Genomic DNA, 17,732 nt, shown 5'->3' with positions numbered 1-17,732 from the left:
ATGGGAAGGGCAGCACGGTGGTGATGTGTTGGGTGTTCTGGATCACATACAGGTTACCAACACTTGAAATAGTGCAACACTATTTTATTGAATCATTAACTGTTTAAACATACTCAGACTGTGGGTTAATACGATACTAGCTTTAACTAAAGACCTTTGCCTTGTCCTAACCAATCGATGCACTCAGCACATGGTGAATGTCTGTGTTACAGGCTGTGAGCTCTGTCATCCTAGCTAGCTGCAACTCGAATGAGCGGGAACTCTGATGCCCCTTGTCTTTATAGTGCGTGTGCTCTCACTGGTGATTGGCTGCAGTGTTGTGTGTGTTGATTGGTCCCACTGTGTGTCCATCAGTGTGTGTCTGCACCATGATATATTGGTGTATATTATGACAGGTGGCACAGTGGTAAGCACTGCTGCCTCACGGCACCGAGGTCCCAGGTTCGATTCCGGCTCTGGGTCACCTTCCGTGAGCAGTTTGCACATTCTCCCTGTGTTTGCGGGGTTTCACCCCAACAACCTAAAAGGTGGATTGGACACGCTAAATTGCCCCTTAATTGGAAAAATTGAATTGGGTACTCTAAATTTGAAAAAAAAAGAATCGATGGGGATGCTTGAATTCTTCAGTGATGCTTTGAGGACATTCCAAAGCATTTCTGCTGGGAGTCTGTGTTGTACTGCATCTGGTTTTGAGGCATACAAATGACATGTCCAGCGCAGCAGAGCTAGTTTTATGATTTGAGTCTCGATTTTGGAAATGTGGCTTGGGCGTTGGAGGGGGGGGGAATGCTGTTGGACCACCTTTCTTCCCACCAGATTGAAGAATCTTATGAAGGCACTGCTCATGGTACATCTCCAGTGCTTTGAGGTGTCTGCTGTAGAATATTCAAGTCTCTGAAGTACAAGGGAACACGGGTCACTGGTGCCTGGCAAGCCATGACCTTTGTCCATTTTCTCATATGCTTCAAAGGAGATGACAATGACCTGTAACTTGGGTTCTGAATGAGCCCCCACACAAGTCATCTGCGTATTGAAGTTGGAGTGACTTAGATTTTGAATTAAAGGCAGCATAAGTTGAACCGTTCCCTGCCTGTTCTGTAAATTATTCTCACACCTGTGAGTAATGTGCTTGAGGAGAGATGTAGTATTGCTGTGAGAAAGATGGACACGAGGGTTCGTGCGATGATGCAACTTTGACCCCAGTCTTCACTGAGATGGGGTCTGTGATATTTCCATTAGTGAAGATCACAGGTGGAGGATGGTGCCAAATTTCTGAGAACAGTCAAATTTGAGAAGGATATTCCATAATCCTTCATGGTTGACCGAGTCAAAGGCTAGTGAGATCAAGAAAGGCCATGCAGAGCAGTTGGTGCTGTTTCATTGCATGGTTCTTGGATTCAATGGACAGTGAAGATTATGGCCGGGATTTTCCGTTCTGGAGCCCAAGTGCTCCTGCCGGCAGATAATTGGGACTGGCTTCCACTGGCGTTGAGAGTGGGTCTCGCTCCAGTATCATGCAAATATCTGCATGGTGGAGAGGTTGCTGGATATCTTCAGTCTCCTGGTATCGGGCCGCCATTATGAGCAGGCAGCCCAATCCCGAGGACCGGCGGAAGGCCCCCCTTCCCCTCTACAATGGTAACCCTGCCCCCTTTGCTGACAAGGAGGGGATTCCCCCCCCCCCCCCCCACTGCAATAATGGTCACCCCTACACAACACTCAAGCATAAGGGTGACCGAACCCCATCAGATCATCCTCATTCCTCCTCCCCGCTCCAAAGTCAGTCACCCCTGCCTGAAAGCTGAAGGGCAGTCCAGGCAATACAGTGACTGCATTTTACTTGCCCTTCCCTAACATCTACCGCTTCAGACAAAAGTCTTGAAAGCAGTAGCTGTTACAAGCGTCAGAGACTCCCTTGATAGCCAAGTATGCTTGAAAGGGCTTAAAATCCGCTGACAGCCGTTGAAATGCAAAACTCCCATTCAGTTACACACAGCAATACATTTCAGTGGCGGTGATTGACAGTTTGGTCCAGACACGAGTGGATTATTTATTTATCTTTCCCATCATGCTTGAATGCATCTTCATTACCTTGCTTTGATGCTAACCACAATGCTTAGAAACAGGCAGTGGTTTATAGGGTTTTAGTATTTTGTTGTTTGTAACCATTATTCTTCACTCTAGTTGGGAGCCTCCCTGCTAACCTGAGAGCTAGCTAATGAAAGTGGTGTTGAAGGGTTGACTGCAGCTCATTATAGTAATTTTTCAGATCATTGGCTTAGTGTTCTTTTTAGGTTTTGGTTTGTTCGAAGTAGATTTTAGTTGTTTGTGTTCACCCTGCTTCTATTTGTATGTATATTTGGGTCTGGTGGAATCCAAGGGTGAGGACAATGGCAGGGGGGGGTGCTTAACTCCCCAATTTGTTTGGTCACCTGGAATGTCACATGGACTATCAGGAGGTTCAATAGTCCAGTGAAAAGATAGAGTATTTGCTCACTTGAGAGTTCAAATCTTGACATGGGCCGGGATTCTCCCCTACCCGATGGGGCAGGGGGTCCCGGCGGGATAGAGTGGCGTGAACCACTCTGGCGTCGGGCCACCCCAAAGGTGCGGATTTCTCCGCACCTTTAGGGGCCAAGCCCTCACCTTGATGTGCTAGCCCTGCACCGGAGTGGTTGACGCGCCGCCGACCGGCGGGAAAGGCCTTTGGCACCATGCCAGCCGGGGCTGACATCATCTCCGCGCATGCGCAGGGGGGGGGTTGTCTCTTACGCGTCGGCCATGGTGAAGACCGTGGCCGAGGCGGAGGGAAAAGACTGCCACCACAGCACAGGCCCGCCCGCGGATCAGTGGGCCCCGATCGCGGGCCAGGTCACTGTGGGGGCATCCCCCGGGGCCAGATCGCCCCGCGACCCCCCAAGGACCCCAGAGCCCGCCTGCACCACCTAGACCCGCCGGTATGAGAGGTGGTTTGATTCTCGCCGGCGGGGCAGGCGTTCCAGCAGCGGGACGTCAGCCCATCGCGGGCCGGGGGGGGGGAGGGCGCCGACCGGTGCAGCGCGATTCCCGCCCCCGCTGAATATCCGGTGCCGGAGAATTTGGGAACCGGCGGGGGCGGGATTCACGTCAGCCCCGGCGATTCTCCGACCCGGCGGGGGGTTGGAGAATCGCGCCCATGGTGTTTTTGCCCGTTAAAGACCAGACTAGGCTGCAGAAGGGGTTGGTGGGATAGGTCTTTCATTTGGACTTTGATGGTAGGGCCTGGGATGCGGAAATGTTAATTAATAAAAGGGTTGCGTTTTCTGCCACTAAAATCTTGGCTGAGCTCAATGGCAGACGTGTCATTGTCTGTGGCTCTCTGGCAGGCACTCCGGTTAATAATAATAATCGCTTATTGTCACAAGTAGGCTTCAATGAAGTTACTGTGAAAAGCCCCTAGTCGCCACATTCTGGCGCCTGTTCGGGGAGGCTGGTGCGGGTTAATATCTGTGCTTCAAACTGGAAGACTATGAATTGTATGAATAATATTCTGGCCTCCCTCCTCGATTTGGATTCTCATCAGCTTATTTTGGGTGGGGACTTGAAATTGTGTTCTGAACCCCAGCCTGGATTGGTCCAAGCCCAAATCTCTGACTCCATCGGGGGTGCCAGAGTTTTGTTGTTTTTCATGGAACAGTTCGGGGGGGGGGGGGGGGGGGGGGGGGGCGATCCTCGGCATTTTTAGCACCCAAATGAAGAAGAGTTTTAATTTTTCTCACATTCGCATCAGGTATACTTGTGGATCGATTTTTTTTAAATGGTGGATAGGTCTGTCCTCCCTTCAATGGCAGCTGGTCACTCAGCAAATGTGATTTCGGACCATGCTCCCCACTTTGTTGATTTGGCACTAGAGTCGGGTCCCTCCCAGCGTCCACCATGGAGGTTGGACACAACATTATTAGAGGGCAAGAAATTTTGTAAACGCATGTCCACCGTCCTTGTGGAATACATAAAATGTGATTGCACTGGAGTGAGTAGAGAGGAGATTTAGGAAGAGACTACCAGGAGTGGTTTTGTGAGGGCCATGAAGAAGAAGAATCCAGCATGAGTTTATAGAGTCAAACAGAAAGTAACTTTATTTACAACAATATGTACAAAGTACCAATAGTTCACTACTGGTTCCCCCTCTAGCTGGTACCACACTAGGCAGCTTTATTTTTGCAGCTGCACAGCTAATGATTGCCTGACCCCCATTGGGGAAGCTCATATTCTCCAAGGAACATAGGGTAACCACACTGCAGGGGTTGGACTGTATCATTGACCCCAGTTTTCACATTTTGATTTGATGTTTTTTTAAGTTTCCATTCCTCTTTGTTCTTTTTGGGCTGTGCTCCATTTGTTTTAGGAGTGACCCCTTTTAATTTATCCCTCAGTTAATTTCTGTTCTTCTAATTAGTTCAACATAGCGTAACCAGTTGTCCCCAGCCAATAGAATCTGGGCAGGTTGTAACATCTGGCTAGGCTAGAGGTGTTCTCATTGAAATTGAGGCGACTAAGGGGTATATTAATCGAGGCACAGAAAATTAAGGAGCCTAGAAAGGGTGAGTAGGAAGGACCTGCTCCCCTTGGCAGTGAGGTCACTAACCAGGGGATATTGATTTTAGTTTAATTGGTAGAAGAATCTGAGGGGAGTTGAAGAGAATTCTTTCCATGGGGGAGAGTGGTGGAGGAGTATCTGGAAGTGCGGTAGAGGCAGAACCCCTACCACATTTATTTTTCAAAATCCTTAGGTATGCACTTGAAGTGCAACCTTCCCTCTGGTTCTTCACTCCCCTCCCATTTTCCTTGCCACTTGCTTAAAGCTTGTTATATCTCCAACTACTACAAATTTTGACTTTAAATAAATTCATCACAGTGAAATGTTAACTCTGTTTTTCTCTGCCTGGTAAACCTTCGCTGCACTCCCTCTGTAGCAAGAATATCCTTGCATAAGGAGACCAAAGCTGCACACGCTATTCCAGGTGTGTCCTCACCAAGGCCCTGTATAATTGCAGCAAGACATCCTTGCTCCTGTACTCTAATCCTTTCGCAATGAAGGCCAGCATACCATTTGCCTTCTTTACTGCCTGCTGCACCTGCATGCTTATCTTCATTTTTGCTAACAAAGTGGATAGCCTCTCATTTCTTCAAATTATACTGCATTGCCATTCAGGTGCCCACTCACTCAACCTGTCCAAATCACACTGAAGTATGTTTGCATCCTCCTGGCAGCTCGCCCTCCCACCCAACTTGGTGCCATCTGCAAATTTGGATATATTACATTTTGTTCCCACAACTAAATCATTAATATAGTTCGTGAATAGCTGGGGTCCTAGCATTGATCCCTGCGGTGCCCCACTAGTTACTACCTGCCAATTTGAAAAAGACCCATTAATTCCTACTCTGTTTCTTGTCTACGAACCAGTTTTCTATCCATCTCTGGGATGCAAATTATCAGCTTTCAATCCCATCAATTTCCCCAACACCATTTCTCTACAAATATTGATCTCCTTCAGCTGCTCCCTCTCACTAAACCCTGCATTCACCAACGTTTCTGCTATCTGCTATGTGTCCTCATTTGTGAAGACAGAACCAAAGTATGTATTTAGTTGCTCGTCCATTTATTTATCTCCTCTTATACCTTCCCCTGTTTCTAACTGTAAGGGACCTACATTTGTCTCCACCAATAATTTTCTCTTCACTTACCTATAGAAACTTTTATAGTCAGTTTTTATATTCCTTGCAAGCTTACACTCGTACTTTATTTTCTCCTCCTTCGTCAATCCCTTGGTCCTTCTTTGCTGAATTCTAAACAGCTCCCAATCCTCAGACCTATTGTTTTTCTTGGCCAATTTGTACACTTCTTCCTTGGATCGAATACGATCTCTAATTTCCCTTGTAAGCCATGGATTGGCCACCTTTCCTGTTTTACTTTTGTGCCAGACAGGAATAAACAATTGATGCAGTTCCCCCATGCGTTCCTTGAATGTTTACCATTGCCATTGCCTATCCACTATCCTTTAAGTAACGTTCACCAATCGATCATAGCCAACTTAACGCCTCATATCATCATAGTTTCCTTTATAATAATCAGGATCCTAGTCTCAGAATCAACTACTTCACCCTCCACCTTGATGAAAAATTGTATCATATGTTCGCTCATCTCCAAGGGATCTTGCACAACTATATTGCCAATCATTCCATTCTCATTACACAGTCACCAGTCTAGGATGGCCAGTTATCTAGTTGGTTCCTCGACATATTGGTCCAGAAATCCATCCCGCATACACTCCAGGAGTTCTTCCTCTTATGTATTGTGGCTAATTTGATTTGGCCAATTTATATGCAGATTAAAATCCCCCATAATTACAGATGTTCCTTTCGATCATGCGTCTCTAATTTCCTGTTTAATGCCATTCCCAACATCACCACTGCAGTTTGGGGCTCTGTACAAGAAGTCCACTAAGGTTTATGCCTCTTGGTGTTTCTCAACTCTACCCATACAGATTCCGTATTATCGGAGCTAATATCCTCCCTCACTATTGAGTTAATTTCCTCCTTAACCAGAACGGTCACTCAAGTCGTCTTTTCCTTTTTGTCTATCCTTCCTAAATACTGAATACCCCTAGATGGGCATTCCGTTCCCATCCCTGGTCACCCTGCAGCCATGTCTCCGTAATCCTAATTATATCCTATCTATTTGCGCGATTAGTTCATCCACTGTTTTGCGAATGCTTCACGTGTTGAGGCCACAAAGCGTTTAAGCTTGTCTTTTTAACATTACTTGTCTCTCTCCCAATATTTTTCACTGTGGCCCTGATTGAATTTGGCCCTTGGTTTCTCTGCCTATCACTTTTCTTCTTCCCCTTTCTGTCTTTTGTTTTTGTCCTTGTGTCCTCCTCTGACTCCTTGCATAGGCCCCCATTCCTTGCCATTTTAATTTAAACCTTCCCCAGCCACTCTTGCAAATACTCTCCTCGGACATCAGTCCCAGTCCTGCCCAGGTATTCTGCTTTTAGGACCTCATCCCCTTTTTTTTTTAACCTATGTCGTTTGTACTGATGTGTACCATGACCGCTGGCTGTTCACCCTCCCCCTCCAGAATGTCCTGTGTCCGCTCCGAGACATCCTTGATCCTAGCATCAGCGAGGTAACATACCATCCTGGAGGCTTGTTTCCAGCCACAGAAACTCCTATATATTCCCCTTACAGTTAAATCCCCGCTAACTATTGTATTCCCACTGTTTACTTCTCCCTTCTGTAACAAAACCAACCATTGTGCAATGAATTTGCCTGTTGCTGCTTTCCCCTGAGGGGTCACTCCCCTCAACAGTATCCAAAACGATATATCTGTTTTGCAGGCAATTCCTGCACTACCTGCCGAGCTCTCTTGCTCTGCCTGGTGGTCACCCATTCCTTTCCTGTCTGTGGGGTGTGAGCCTGCACCGTGACCACCTCTCTATATTTGCTATCCATGACACTCTCCACCTTGCATATTTCCTTCCAGATACAGAGAAGCCATAAATAGTCACATTCTGTTGCCACCGGGTCGGAGAATCGCCGGGGGCTGGCGGGAATCCCGCCCCCGCCGGTTGCCTGATTCTCCGGCACCGGATATTCGGCGGGGGTGGGAATCGCGCCGCTCCGGTTGGCGCCCCCCCCCCCCCCCGGCGATTCTCCGGCCTGCGATGGGCCGAAGTCCCGCTGCTGGAATGCCTGTCCCGCCGGCGAGAATCAAACCACCTCTTACCGGCGGGACAAGGCGGCGCGGGCGGGCTCCGGGGTCCTGGGGGGGGGCACGGGGCGATCGGGGCCCACCGATCCGCGGGCGGGCCTGTGCCGTGGGGGCACTCTTTTCCTTCCGCCTTCGCCATGGTCTCCACTATGGCGGAGGCGGAAGAGACCCCCTCCACTGTGCATGCGCGGGGATGCCGTGAGCGCCCGCTGACGCTCCTGCGCATGCGCCGCACGGCAAAGTCAGTTTCGCACCAGCTGGCGGGGCACCAAAGGCCTTAGCGGAAATCAGTCCGGCGCGGGCCTAGCCCCTCAAGGTTAGGGCTCGGCCCCTCAAGATGCGGAAGATTCCGCACCTTTGGGGCGGCGCGATGCCGGACTGATTCGCGGTGTTTCTGGCGCTGGTCGGCGGACATTGCACCGATTGCGGAGAATCCCGCCCCATATCTTTATCCAAGTCACACTAAAGCTGTTAACATCAACAGTTAAGACCACTTCCTGTCATAATATCAGAGAATCATTGATTTTCCCTTTGGTACAGATCAATTAAAACATGCCTGATTTGTTTAACATAATGTGTCATCCTACGTTCGCACCATTTTCGCCATTCCTTCAAGCTGCTTTAAAAACAAACGCTTAATCGTATCTTGGCCATTAAGACAGCTTCAGCTCAACACAAATGAGCTCCGTCATAAAACAATAAAAAAAGTTTGTTTCTTTACAAACATCTGTTTTACCCGTTTCCCCAACTATCTTGACTGTTAATTGCCCAACAAGCCAAAACTGAACCATTTAATTATAATTGTGGTTACCGAATAAAATGCATAGATATGACAGTTTCTTAAGAATTAGTAGAATTCTCAAAATCTTACAGAAGCCGTGTACCTTCCCGACAGCAACAGTGGGTTTGCCTTGTGATAATATTACTAGATTTTTATAGCTGAACATAAAGGGTTGTTGCCTAAAAGGGTGTTTATTTTGTGACTCTAACCGAGTAGAAAATCTTTTTTGGGGGGAAATGTTGTGCAAGACATTTACACAGTTAAAATTACTAATTGTGTATATGCAAGTTTTCTTTTGTTAATGTTTTAATTCCATATTTAAAACCCCCATAAGTGCTTCTGACATTTGTGGCTTTTGACTTTCTTACCTTCTCATGATCAAAATACAGAAATAAATGAGTTGTGATAAGCTTGCCAAGTTCCTCTTTGGGATTTGGTTTGTACAGCAATTACCACTCGCCCGATCATAACATTATGTCCTTGGTTTTGATAATTTTGATAATTTTATGATTCTCCCTTTCTGAACTCACTAACTTAAAAAAAAAAACATTTCAAGTGCAAGAAAACGTTTCAAGTTCTCTCATAACAATGTAGTCTGACACTTCAGTGCAGGACAGTGCTGGTGAGATGTTAAACCTGCCCCCTCAGGTGTATGTAACAGAATACAGTGGCACTTCTTTGAAGTAAGCAGGAGAGTTATCCCTGATGTCTTGGTTAATATTTATTCTTCAATCGATCGCCAGAACAGATGATTTGGACATTACCGTTTGTGGGAGTTTGCTGTGTGAAAACTGACTGTTGCATTTCCTATATCATAATAATAATTCCTCTTCAAAAGTACTTCATTGGTTGTAAAGCACATAGGACTGCCATGGAAAGTGCTATATAAATATAAGTCTTTCTTTCTTTTATTTATTTCATCTCTTCTCTTGCATCTTCCTGCTGTATTCCTTTGAACAGCTTGAGTGACATTTGCTGCGTTAAATTGGGAAGTATTGAGATGTGCTTTTTGTGTCAAAATGAAGAATTTCAGTAGTTGTCAATTAAATACTAAGGGCTGAATTCTCTGGTCGCCGATGCCAAAATCTCGTTCGGCGATCAGACGGAGTATCAAAATTCCCGACCAAATCGGGGGCGGTAAAGGCGGTGTACTTTTTGGAGTATGCCGCGTGACGTTTTGATGGTCTCGGGACGTTGCCTGAGGTGAGGCCTGCCCCCCGATGCTCCATCCCTGGCTGGCTGTGTTCCCAACGGCATGGGTCTCTCATGGTCTCACCCGTCAGGAACTCAGCGTGGCGGCTGCAGACTGCGCTGCCACAGTCGGGCCGATCCGCGGGACTTTATCAGGGGCACTGTTGGGTGGTGGTCCGGGGTGCGTGAGCTGGCCAAAGGGGGGGGGGCACTATTTTGCAGGCCGGGTCCACGAGCGGCCGGCACCATGTTGCACTGCGCGGCTGCTGCAGGCCACCACCGTGCGCATGCGCGGCCACGGTCCCGGTAATTCTACGGGCCATGTCGGCAGCTAGAGCCGGGTGGATAGAGAATTGGTTAGATAATATGAAACTAAGAGTAGGGATAAATGGATAATTTTCTGGGTTGTCAAGTTCCAACTAGTGGAGTGCTACAGGGATCAGTGCTGGGTGGGTTCTCAACATTTTCAATCTATATCAATGACTTAGATGAAAGGATTGAGTGCACTGTTACTTAATCTGCTGATGACCCAAATATAGGTCCGAGTGTTAGTCGTGAAGAGGACACAAAAAGCCTTCAAAGGGATACTGTAGATAGCTTAAAGTGAGAGGGCAAAGATTTGGCAGCTGGAATTTAATAAGAAAAAATATATAGAAAGGAAAATAATAAATGTTTTAAATCATGTAAGGTTTTAAGGTTTTGAGATGTAAAACCTTTTATTTAAATTGCTACATTCCAAATTCTTAATTTAACACTAGGATCCTCAGCTGTGCTTGATGTAACCATGTACAAATAACTAATTAGGAATAGAGTATAATTTATGAAGCAATATTTTATTTATACTGAACATTAAACAGTGAAGACAACATACAAGTTACTCAACCTTCAAATCCTAGAATTCCTTGAACGTTGCCGGCATAGGCTATCTTTCCCGTCTCTGTCTTTAAAGTGAGATTGAGCTGCATCGAGAAGAGTCATGCCCCGGAAGCCGTGGTAACACCGTGCCAACAAAGGTTATGATTTTCCACCTTTTACCCTACTTCTTATTCTAGAATCCCTTCTTTTGAAAATAGTCCAAATTCACCTGTTCATTGGCTGCGGCTGTGAATCATTTTGTGTCACACCATCTCTTTAACTAGAATCATATAGAATAAAGACAAATGTTTATTCTTTTTTCCTTGCCTTGCACCCCCCCCCCCCCCCCACCACCAGAATTTGCATTCTATTGCAAACAAATAAATTTCCTATAGAAACAGAACACCTTTCCTTCAGATACAGAACAGTAACAAAATCACATTCTCTTGTCAATAAGGTACCTATCGTAAACATTCACATGACCATATTTTAACCCATTCCCACAAATACTAAAACCATTAAGAAGGATGTTAAAAATCTTCCTATCATAATGTCAAAAAAGAAAATATAGCTTTTCTGCTCGACAAAAAGATTTAATCAATGAAATCAATGCATGGGTTTTGTTTCAGGATGGTCATCCAGTTCAAACTACTTTTAAACATTCATTCAACTTTGATTGTGGTCAATTAAGGCAGCATTTAGCTGCTCGAAGTCTAGACTCGAGCTGAGTTGTAAAATAATTAGTTTCTCACAAGCAATAGTTGCAAAATATCTAAATTGCCTTAACTGTCCATTGTCCCATTAGCAATTCAAACTGAGCTATTTAATTTAGAGTGTGGTTGAAGAATAACATTCATAGATGTTACAGACGAACAACAAACCTAAAAAATTAGAATTATCAAATTTTTTACAGTCTCCAATAGCTGTTAACAACCAGATGGAATTAAAAGCCTCACTTTTAGTATTTAAGTTTTGAGCCAGAGAGGTTAATTGGCAGCCATTAGCAATCATTAGATTAAAAGGGTACTTCTGCTATTAATTACAATGTGAACTTTTGAATGGAGAGAGATTGCAGAATTCTGTGGCACAGAAAGATTTGGGTGTCCTTGTACATAAATCAGTTACTTTCCAGGTACAGTAATTGACTAGGAAGGCAAATGGAATATTGTTGTTGTTTATTGCAAGGGCAAGGAAATATTAAAGTAGGTAATTTCTGTTACAGTTGTACAGGCATCTCTGAGGGTCGTTGGTCAGTGGAATTATCTTCCCCAGAGTGGAGACAAGTTCATTGAATATTTTGAAGGCTATACTCATAGATTATTGGTTGACAAGGGAGTGAAAGGGTGAAGGTGGTGGAATATAAAGTAAAGTTGATGCTCATGGAGCCAAATGGCGCACACCTCCTAATGTATGGATGAAATAAGCATAAGTTTGAAAAAGTCTTTTGCAGTACGGAATTGGGTCCCTGCAGTGACTCCTAACTAAAATAGAAAATACTGGAAATCTCAGCAGGTCTGACAGTATCTGTAGAGAGAGAAGGAAGCTAATGTTTGGAGCTTAGATGACTCTTTGTCAAAGCTGGAGAGAACTGGAAAGAGGGTCAGATTTGTAGTGGGGTGTGGAGCGACTGGGCTGGATATGGGGCCAGCGATAGGTGGGGATTGACAAAGATCTTGTGGGCAGAAAGACAAAAGGAATATAAATGGGGTGATTAAGGACTTGAACTACATTGTTTGGCTGTCTATTAAGTGTACAGTTGTCCTCACTACTGTCTATCCATGCTACATCACACCATCAAGGTGTTTCTGTTCTGCAACTAATCTTTTGCGTACCAGTGAAATTCACTCGAACATAGTAAATGAGTTGGTGCTTTGGACGCATCAGAGTAAAGTATCCCTTCAAACAACCTGGGCATCTGTAGCAATATTTTTTTAAAAATCTGCTCTAATTCAATTTTTACCCGGCTGATCATTCATCCAGGCAAGTTTTTAGAACAAATTGTACAACTGAAAAAATATTTTAAAACTTAATCGTCTGAACTTTTTTCCCTTGGCTGTAGATTACAACACTGATCAATCATAAGGAGAAACCAAAGAAGTCTGAGAAAACACTGCGAGCAATTCAACGGGTAGGGCAAGCAGTGAGTCTGGCTGTTGGAAGATTTGTCACTGTTGGCGAAGCAATAGCTAATGAAAATGAAGAGTTAAAAGAAGAAATGTACTTTGCTTGCCAGGAGGCACGGAGAGCAGGTAGGTTCTGACTTGTGATGCATTACAAATGATTTGTGCTGAAAAATTAATGGTGTGTGAACTTCGTATGCCACCAATAATGTAAAAATTGAATGGCAACATGTGGCGGGAAGAGATACCTGTTTGAATGGCAACATGTGGCAGGAAGAGATACCTGTTTGAATGGCAACATGTGGCAGGAAGAGATACCTGTTGGTTTCACAAAATCAAAATCTTGGCTTTACTTTCCCATGATTTTCATGACCTAACCATGATCTTCACGAAGTTACCACGTTTTCACATTAATTACCCACTAAATTTACCACCAAGTTTTTTATGTCCAGTAGTTATTAGCATAAGTGCCCTTTTAATGTAATGATTGTTGATGACTGCCAATCAAGCTCTCTAGCCTAAAATTTAAATAATAACAGTGAGGCTTCTCATTCTGGTTTTGTTTATTGTCACGTGTATCGAGGTACAGTGAGAAGTACTGTTCTGTGTGCAACTCAGACAGATCATTCCATACATGAAAAGAAAATACATAGTAGAGCAAACATAAAATACACACATAGACACCAACATCGGGTGTAGTATTTTGTGTGAAGAGATCAGATCAGTCCATAAGAGGGTCATTTAGGAGTCTGGTAACAGCGAGGAAGAAGCTGTTTTTGAATCAGTTGGTGCGTGTTCTCAGACTTTTGTATCTCCTGCCCAATGGAAGAAGTTGGAAGAGTGAGTAAGCCGGGTGGGAGGGGTCTTTGATTATGCTGCCCGCTTTTTAAGGCAGCGGGAGGTGTAGACAGTCAGTGGATGGGAGGCAGGTTTGTGTGATGGACTGGGTGGTGTTCATGACTCTCTGTAGTTTCTTACTGTCTTGAGCCGAGCAGCTGCCATACCAGGCTGTGATGCAGCCAGATGGCATGCTTTTGATGGTGCATCTGTAAAAGTTGGTAAGAGCCAATGTGGACATGCCGATATAGTTTCCTGAGGAAGTATAGGCGCTGTTGTGGTTTCTTGGTCTATCAGGTTGTGATCTATTTCTTGAGATTTAAAAAATGAATCCTTTTCTTTTCTGTATACGTTTTCCCTCTCCTAATCCCATCTTTCTTGCACTAAGAGAAATTGAGAGGGGGTATTGATTTGTCTTTGAATTCATCCAATCTAATTCACCTTCATTTTTAGTCTTTCCTCTTGCTCACCTCAGTCTCGATTTTCAAAACTAGTTAAGAAGATGCAGGGCGTGATCTACCCAAATGGGGACAGAGTCCCGTAACACGCACAATTAGCCAGGTGTTCCCTGCATTCGGAGCGCCGCGAAACAACACACTATCAAACAGCCATTCAGGTAGATCGGGGGCCTCACCGGGGAACATGTTTCCTGCACTGAGGAGCGCCCCTTGCCGGAACTCCTCAGTGCAGGATGCTGTCCTGACCTATCGACGTCTCCCCCAGCCAACCCCCAAACCACCCCAAGCGCCAACTATCCTATAAGGGCGGGCAGGGTACACCCAGACCCGATCCACAGGGCGAGAAAAATGCTGTCCTGACACCTTGACAGTGCCAGCCTGGCACCCTGGCAGTGCCACCGTGCCTGGGTGCCACCAGCAGTGCTAGGGTGCCACCCTGCCCAGAGGGCAAGCTCCCGGGGGCCTCCAATCCCCTGAGAGACCACTTAAAGTGCCATTCCGTCGGGTCCCTGTTTATGGAGACCAGAACTGAATGGCGGTTGCCCAAGACCTCCAAGGCGAGGGGGTTAGATCCTACCCCTTGGGTAGATCATGGCAGTGCATATTAGAGTGAGAGTAGCTGCCTCACTCTAATATGCAGATTTGCTAAAACGTTGGCAGAATTCCCACGCGATGTCTCGCAAGGCCTGGCGAGCCGTGCAGATCCCGGAAGAGGGATCACCCACCATCTACTGGCCATGCTGAGCTGCCTTTTGGGCGTAGCGCGGCCAGTAGATCTCGCCCACAGTGTTTGTCCCATTGTTTACCAAGGTCGCAGATGTCCAATGCTCTTCTGCAAGAGTGCAATCTTTCCAATGAGTCATTAAACCATTCTGCTCCCTTGGAAATAGTGCTGTGGAATCTTTTAATTCATTCAAGAAGCACTGGGGAAACTATCTCTGGCATGCTGACCAATATTTATCTCCCAATCAACATCATAAAAAAACAAGTTATCTGGCCACTGTCATGCTATTTGCAGTGCACAGATTACTTTCCGACATAATAACAGTGGGTACACTAGTGCTTATTTGGCTATAAAGCACTTTGGGACATCCTGGGGTTGTGAAAGCTTCTGTACAAATGCAACTTGTTCTTTTGAGTGTAAAATACTTAAAATGCGGCTATGTGAATGTTTTTAGAACCTTAACTCTGCTTTCCTACCTTCTGCGCCTCTCAATCTTTCTATTGTACCTATTCCTTCTGTTCACCTGTTTTCAAGGTGATGTTTGACTTTTTTCCTCCTACGGTCACTTTTTTTGAAGTCTTTCTTCTTTCCCACTCTGAGGTTTATTTTTGCCTCTGCAAAAGCATGGTCAAGAATGGTTCAGCACGCATGGTTACACCATGTTTGGTTGAAGTAGTTTTGGTGGTTCTGTTACAGTACTGGACCAGGCGCCTAATTTATATTGGGAAACCATATGAGAAACCCCAACAATTTTTCAATTTGTAAACTGAGAGGAAAGGATGTTTCGCCCACCGGAGTGATTTCGCTGACAAATAGAGATTTTTGTATTAAAACAAATATTATTAACACAGGATTAAACCCATAAAATCCAAAGAAAAAACAGCTTTTCAATTAACAGTTAAACAGTTCCTGGAAAAAAAATGAAGCAAGGCCTTTGTGCTAACTTTGCCATCTACGTCTAAAATTTCAGGGAAAGCAAAATCCACGTATAGGTCAAATGCTACTTAGAAAATAAAGTTAATACAAGTGGCTTACAGATCTATTCACAAAGTCCTTTGGAGAGAAGCTTTCAGAAGTCAGTCTGAGATGCACAACTCCTTTCCTCAGAACCCAGAGCAGAACTCTAAAAATTAAATTAAACTAAAAGCAGCAGACAAGGGGCAGGGCTGAAAAAAGAAACTACAAAACAGATGCAGCCCCTCCCATTAGCGACATCACAGCCTGCCCTGCTGTTAACCCCTTAATAACAGCTTTAGCAGACATATAAGCTATGTACCTAAATCTAAGTTATTTTAATAACATTACTGCAACAGACATATAACACAATATATATTATAAGTTTCCTACATTCATCACGAGTCTAATGGTCTTTTCCTGCTCTTTATATTTGTAAGCACATAGTGATTTCATGGAATAATTTTTGTTTAATTTGAAATATAAACACACTGTCCTGGATTTTCACGCAGTCATGGTGACTCTGCATCTCTGCCAAAATAGCACTGGGATTCTGGATCTGGAAATCCCGCCCCCATTTCCAACAGATCATATTTCCTGGGGGCAGTGGGAGGAAAGGAGATGGGAGGTGATTTGCGCATGGGGGAAACCGGATCACCGACGGAAATTTGCTGGAGCGAGGTCGTTTTGCTGCAGTGCATGACTTATGATTTTTAAGATGTGAATGTGTGTAAAAGGTAGATATGAGTGGAGCTGTCAAGTTATTTAAACCTGCTGCTCTTTAATTTTGAAATTAAGACTGCCTGCTATGTCTTGAAAGTTGAACAAAAATAGGTGTTTGCAATTTCAATACCTGTCTGTTGACAAAACCCTAATGGCTCTCATTACTACTTGACTGCTTCTGCATATGATAGTGGGCAGTCTGTCATGTCACATTTTCTTTTTCAGCTCCAACAGGATATTAAGGGATTAGCTATCTTTGAAATGGAAAATGAACACAAAATGTTTATTTTTTTAATATAAGGAATTAGAATGTGGAAGAATTTAAATGTATTGACTGGGCTTTTGTCAATAGTACAGTGACGTTTAATACCGTGAGGACTGAAATTGATATTTAGAACTTTATTTCATCTTCGCATGGCTTCTGAAGTCTTCCCATGGTGGATACTAGGTGAGTTGGCGTATAGGGTTTAACAGCCAAGCGTTGGTTTAGCTCAGTGGGCTAGACAGCTGGTTTGTGATGCAGAACAAGGCCAGCAGCGTGGGTTCAATTCCCGTAACAGCTTACCCGAACAGGTGCCGGAATGCGGTGACAAGGGGCTTTTCAAAGTAAGTTCATACTTGTGATAATAAAAGGTTGTTATGATTGGATTGGCATGGGGGCTATAAGGGGATTGAAGAACGCTGCTTTGGATTCCCTGAAGCAGGCTTCATAGACTTGAGTATATTAACAGCAAGACTTTATTAACAACTCATACCTATAGGTACAGGTATGGATCTGACCCCATCTTCGGTCTTTACACATCTCCACCTCTAGACTGACCCTGACTCTGGATCATGTGCCTTCTTACATCACTGTGTGGGCAGTACAGCACTCAGTCACACATTAACCCTGTATGTACCAGACCCTAGCCACCCCCTACCCCCATATACATAGAACATACAGTGCAGAAGGAGGCCATTCGGCCCATCGAGTCTGCACCGACCCACTTAAGCCCTCACTTCCACCCTATCCCCGTAACCCAATAATCCCTCCTAACTTTTTTGGACAATAAGGGCAATTTAGCATGGCCAATCCACCTAATCTGCACGCCTTTGGACTGTGGGAGGAAACCGGAGCACCCAGAGGAAACCCATGCAGACACGGGGAGAACGTACAGACTCCGCACAGAGAGTGACCCAGCAGGGAATCGAACCTGGGGCCCTGGCGCTGTGAAGCCACAGTGCTATCCACTTGTGCTACCGTGCTGCCTGATATCTTGATCAAATAGATATCGAGTTACTGAAGTCGTAAATTGTTATACGTCTTTCTTTCGAACCTTAATGCTATTCCAACATT

At 44.9% G+C, this 17,732-nt stretch overlaps 1 protein-coding gene across 4 annotated transcripts in view; it reads left to right on the top strand.

Annotated features, from left to right (window-relative positions):
• The window catches only part of ctnnal1 (catenin (cadherin-associated protein), alpha-like 1), a 501,890-nt gene that overhangs the window by 216,551 nt on the left and 267,607 nt on the right, over nt 1–17,732 (top strand). For all 4 annotated transcript variants that reach the window (XM_072508728.1, XM_072508726.1, XM_072508725.1 and 1 more), the window contains one exon: nt 12,640–12,829. In XM_072508728.1, coding sequence (XP_072364829.1) covers nt 12,640–12,829 — 190 coding nt within the window. The remainder of the gene's footprint in view (nt 1–12,639; nt 12,830–17,732) is intronic.

The sequence above is a fragment of the Scyliorhinus torazame genome, chromosome 6 (assembly GCF_047496885.1).
Source record: "Scyliorhinus torazame isolate Kashiwa2021f chromosome 6, sScyTor2.1, whole genome shotgun sequence".
Taxonomy (NCBI): Eukaryota; Metazoa; Chordata; class Chondrichthyes; order Carcharhiniformes; family Scyliorhinidae; genus Scyliorhinus; species Scyliorhinus torazame.
Note: the sequence above shows the minus strand (reverse complement) of the source record. Positions and strands in the feature narration are given on the sequence as shown.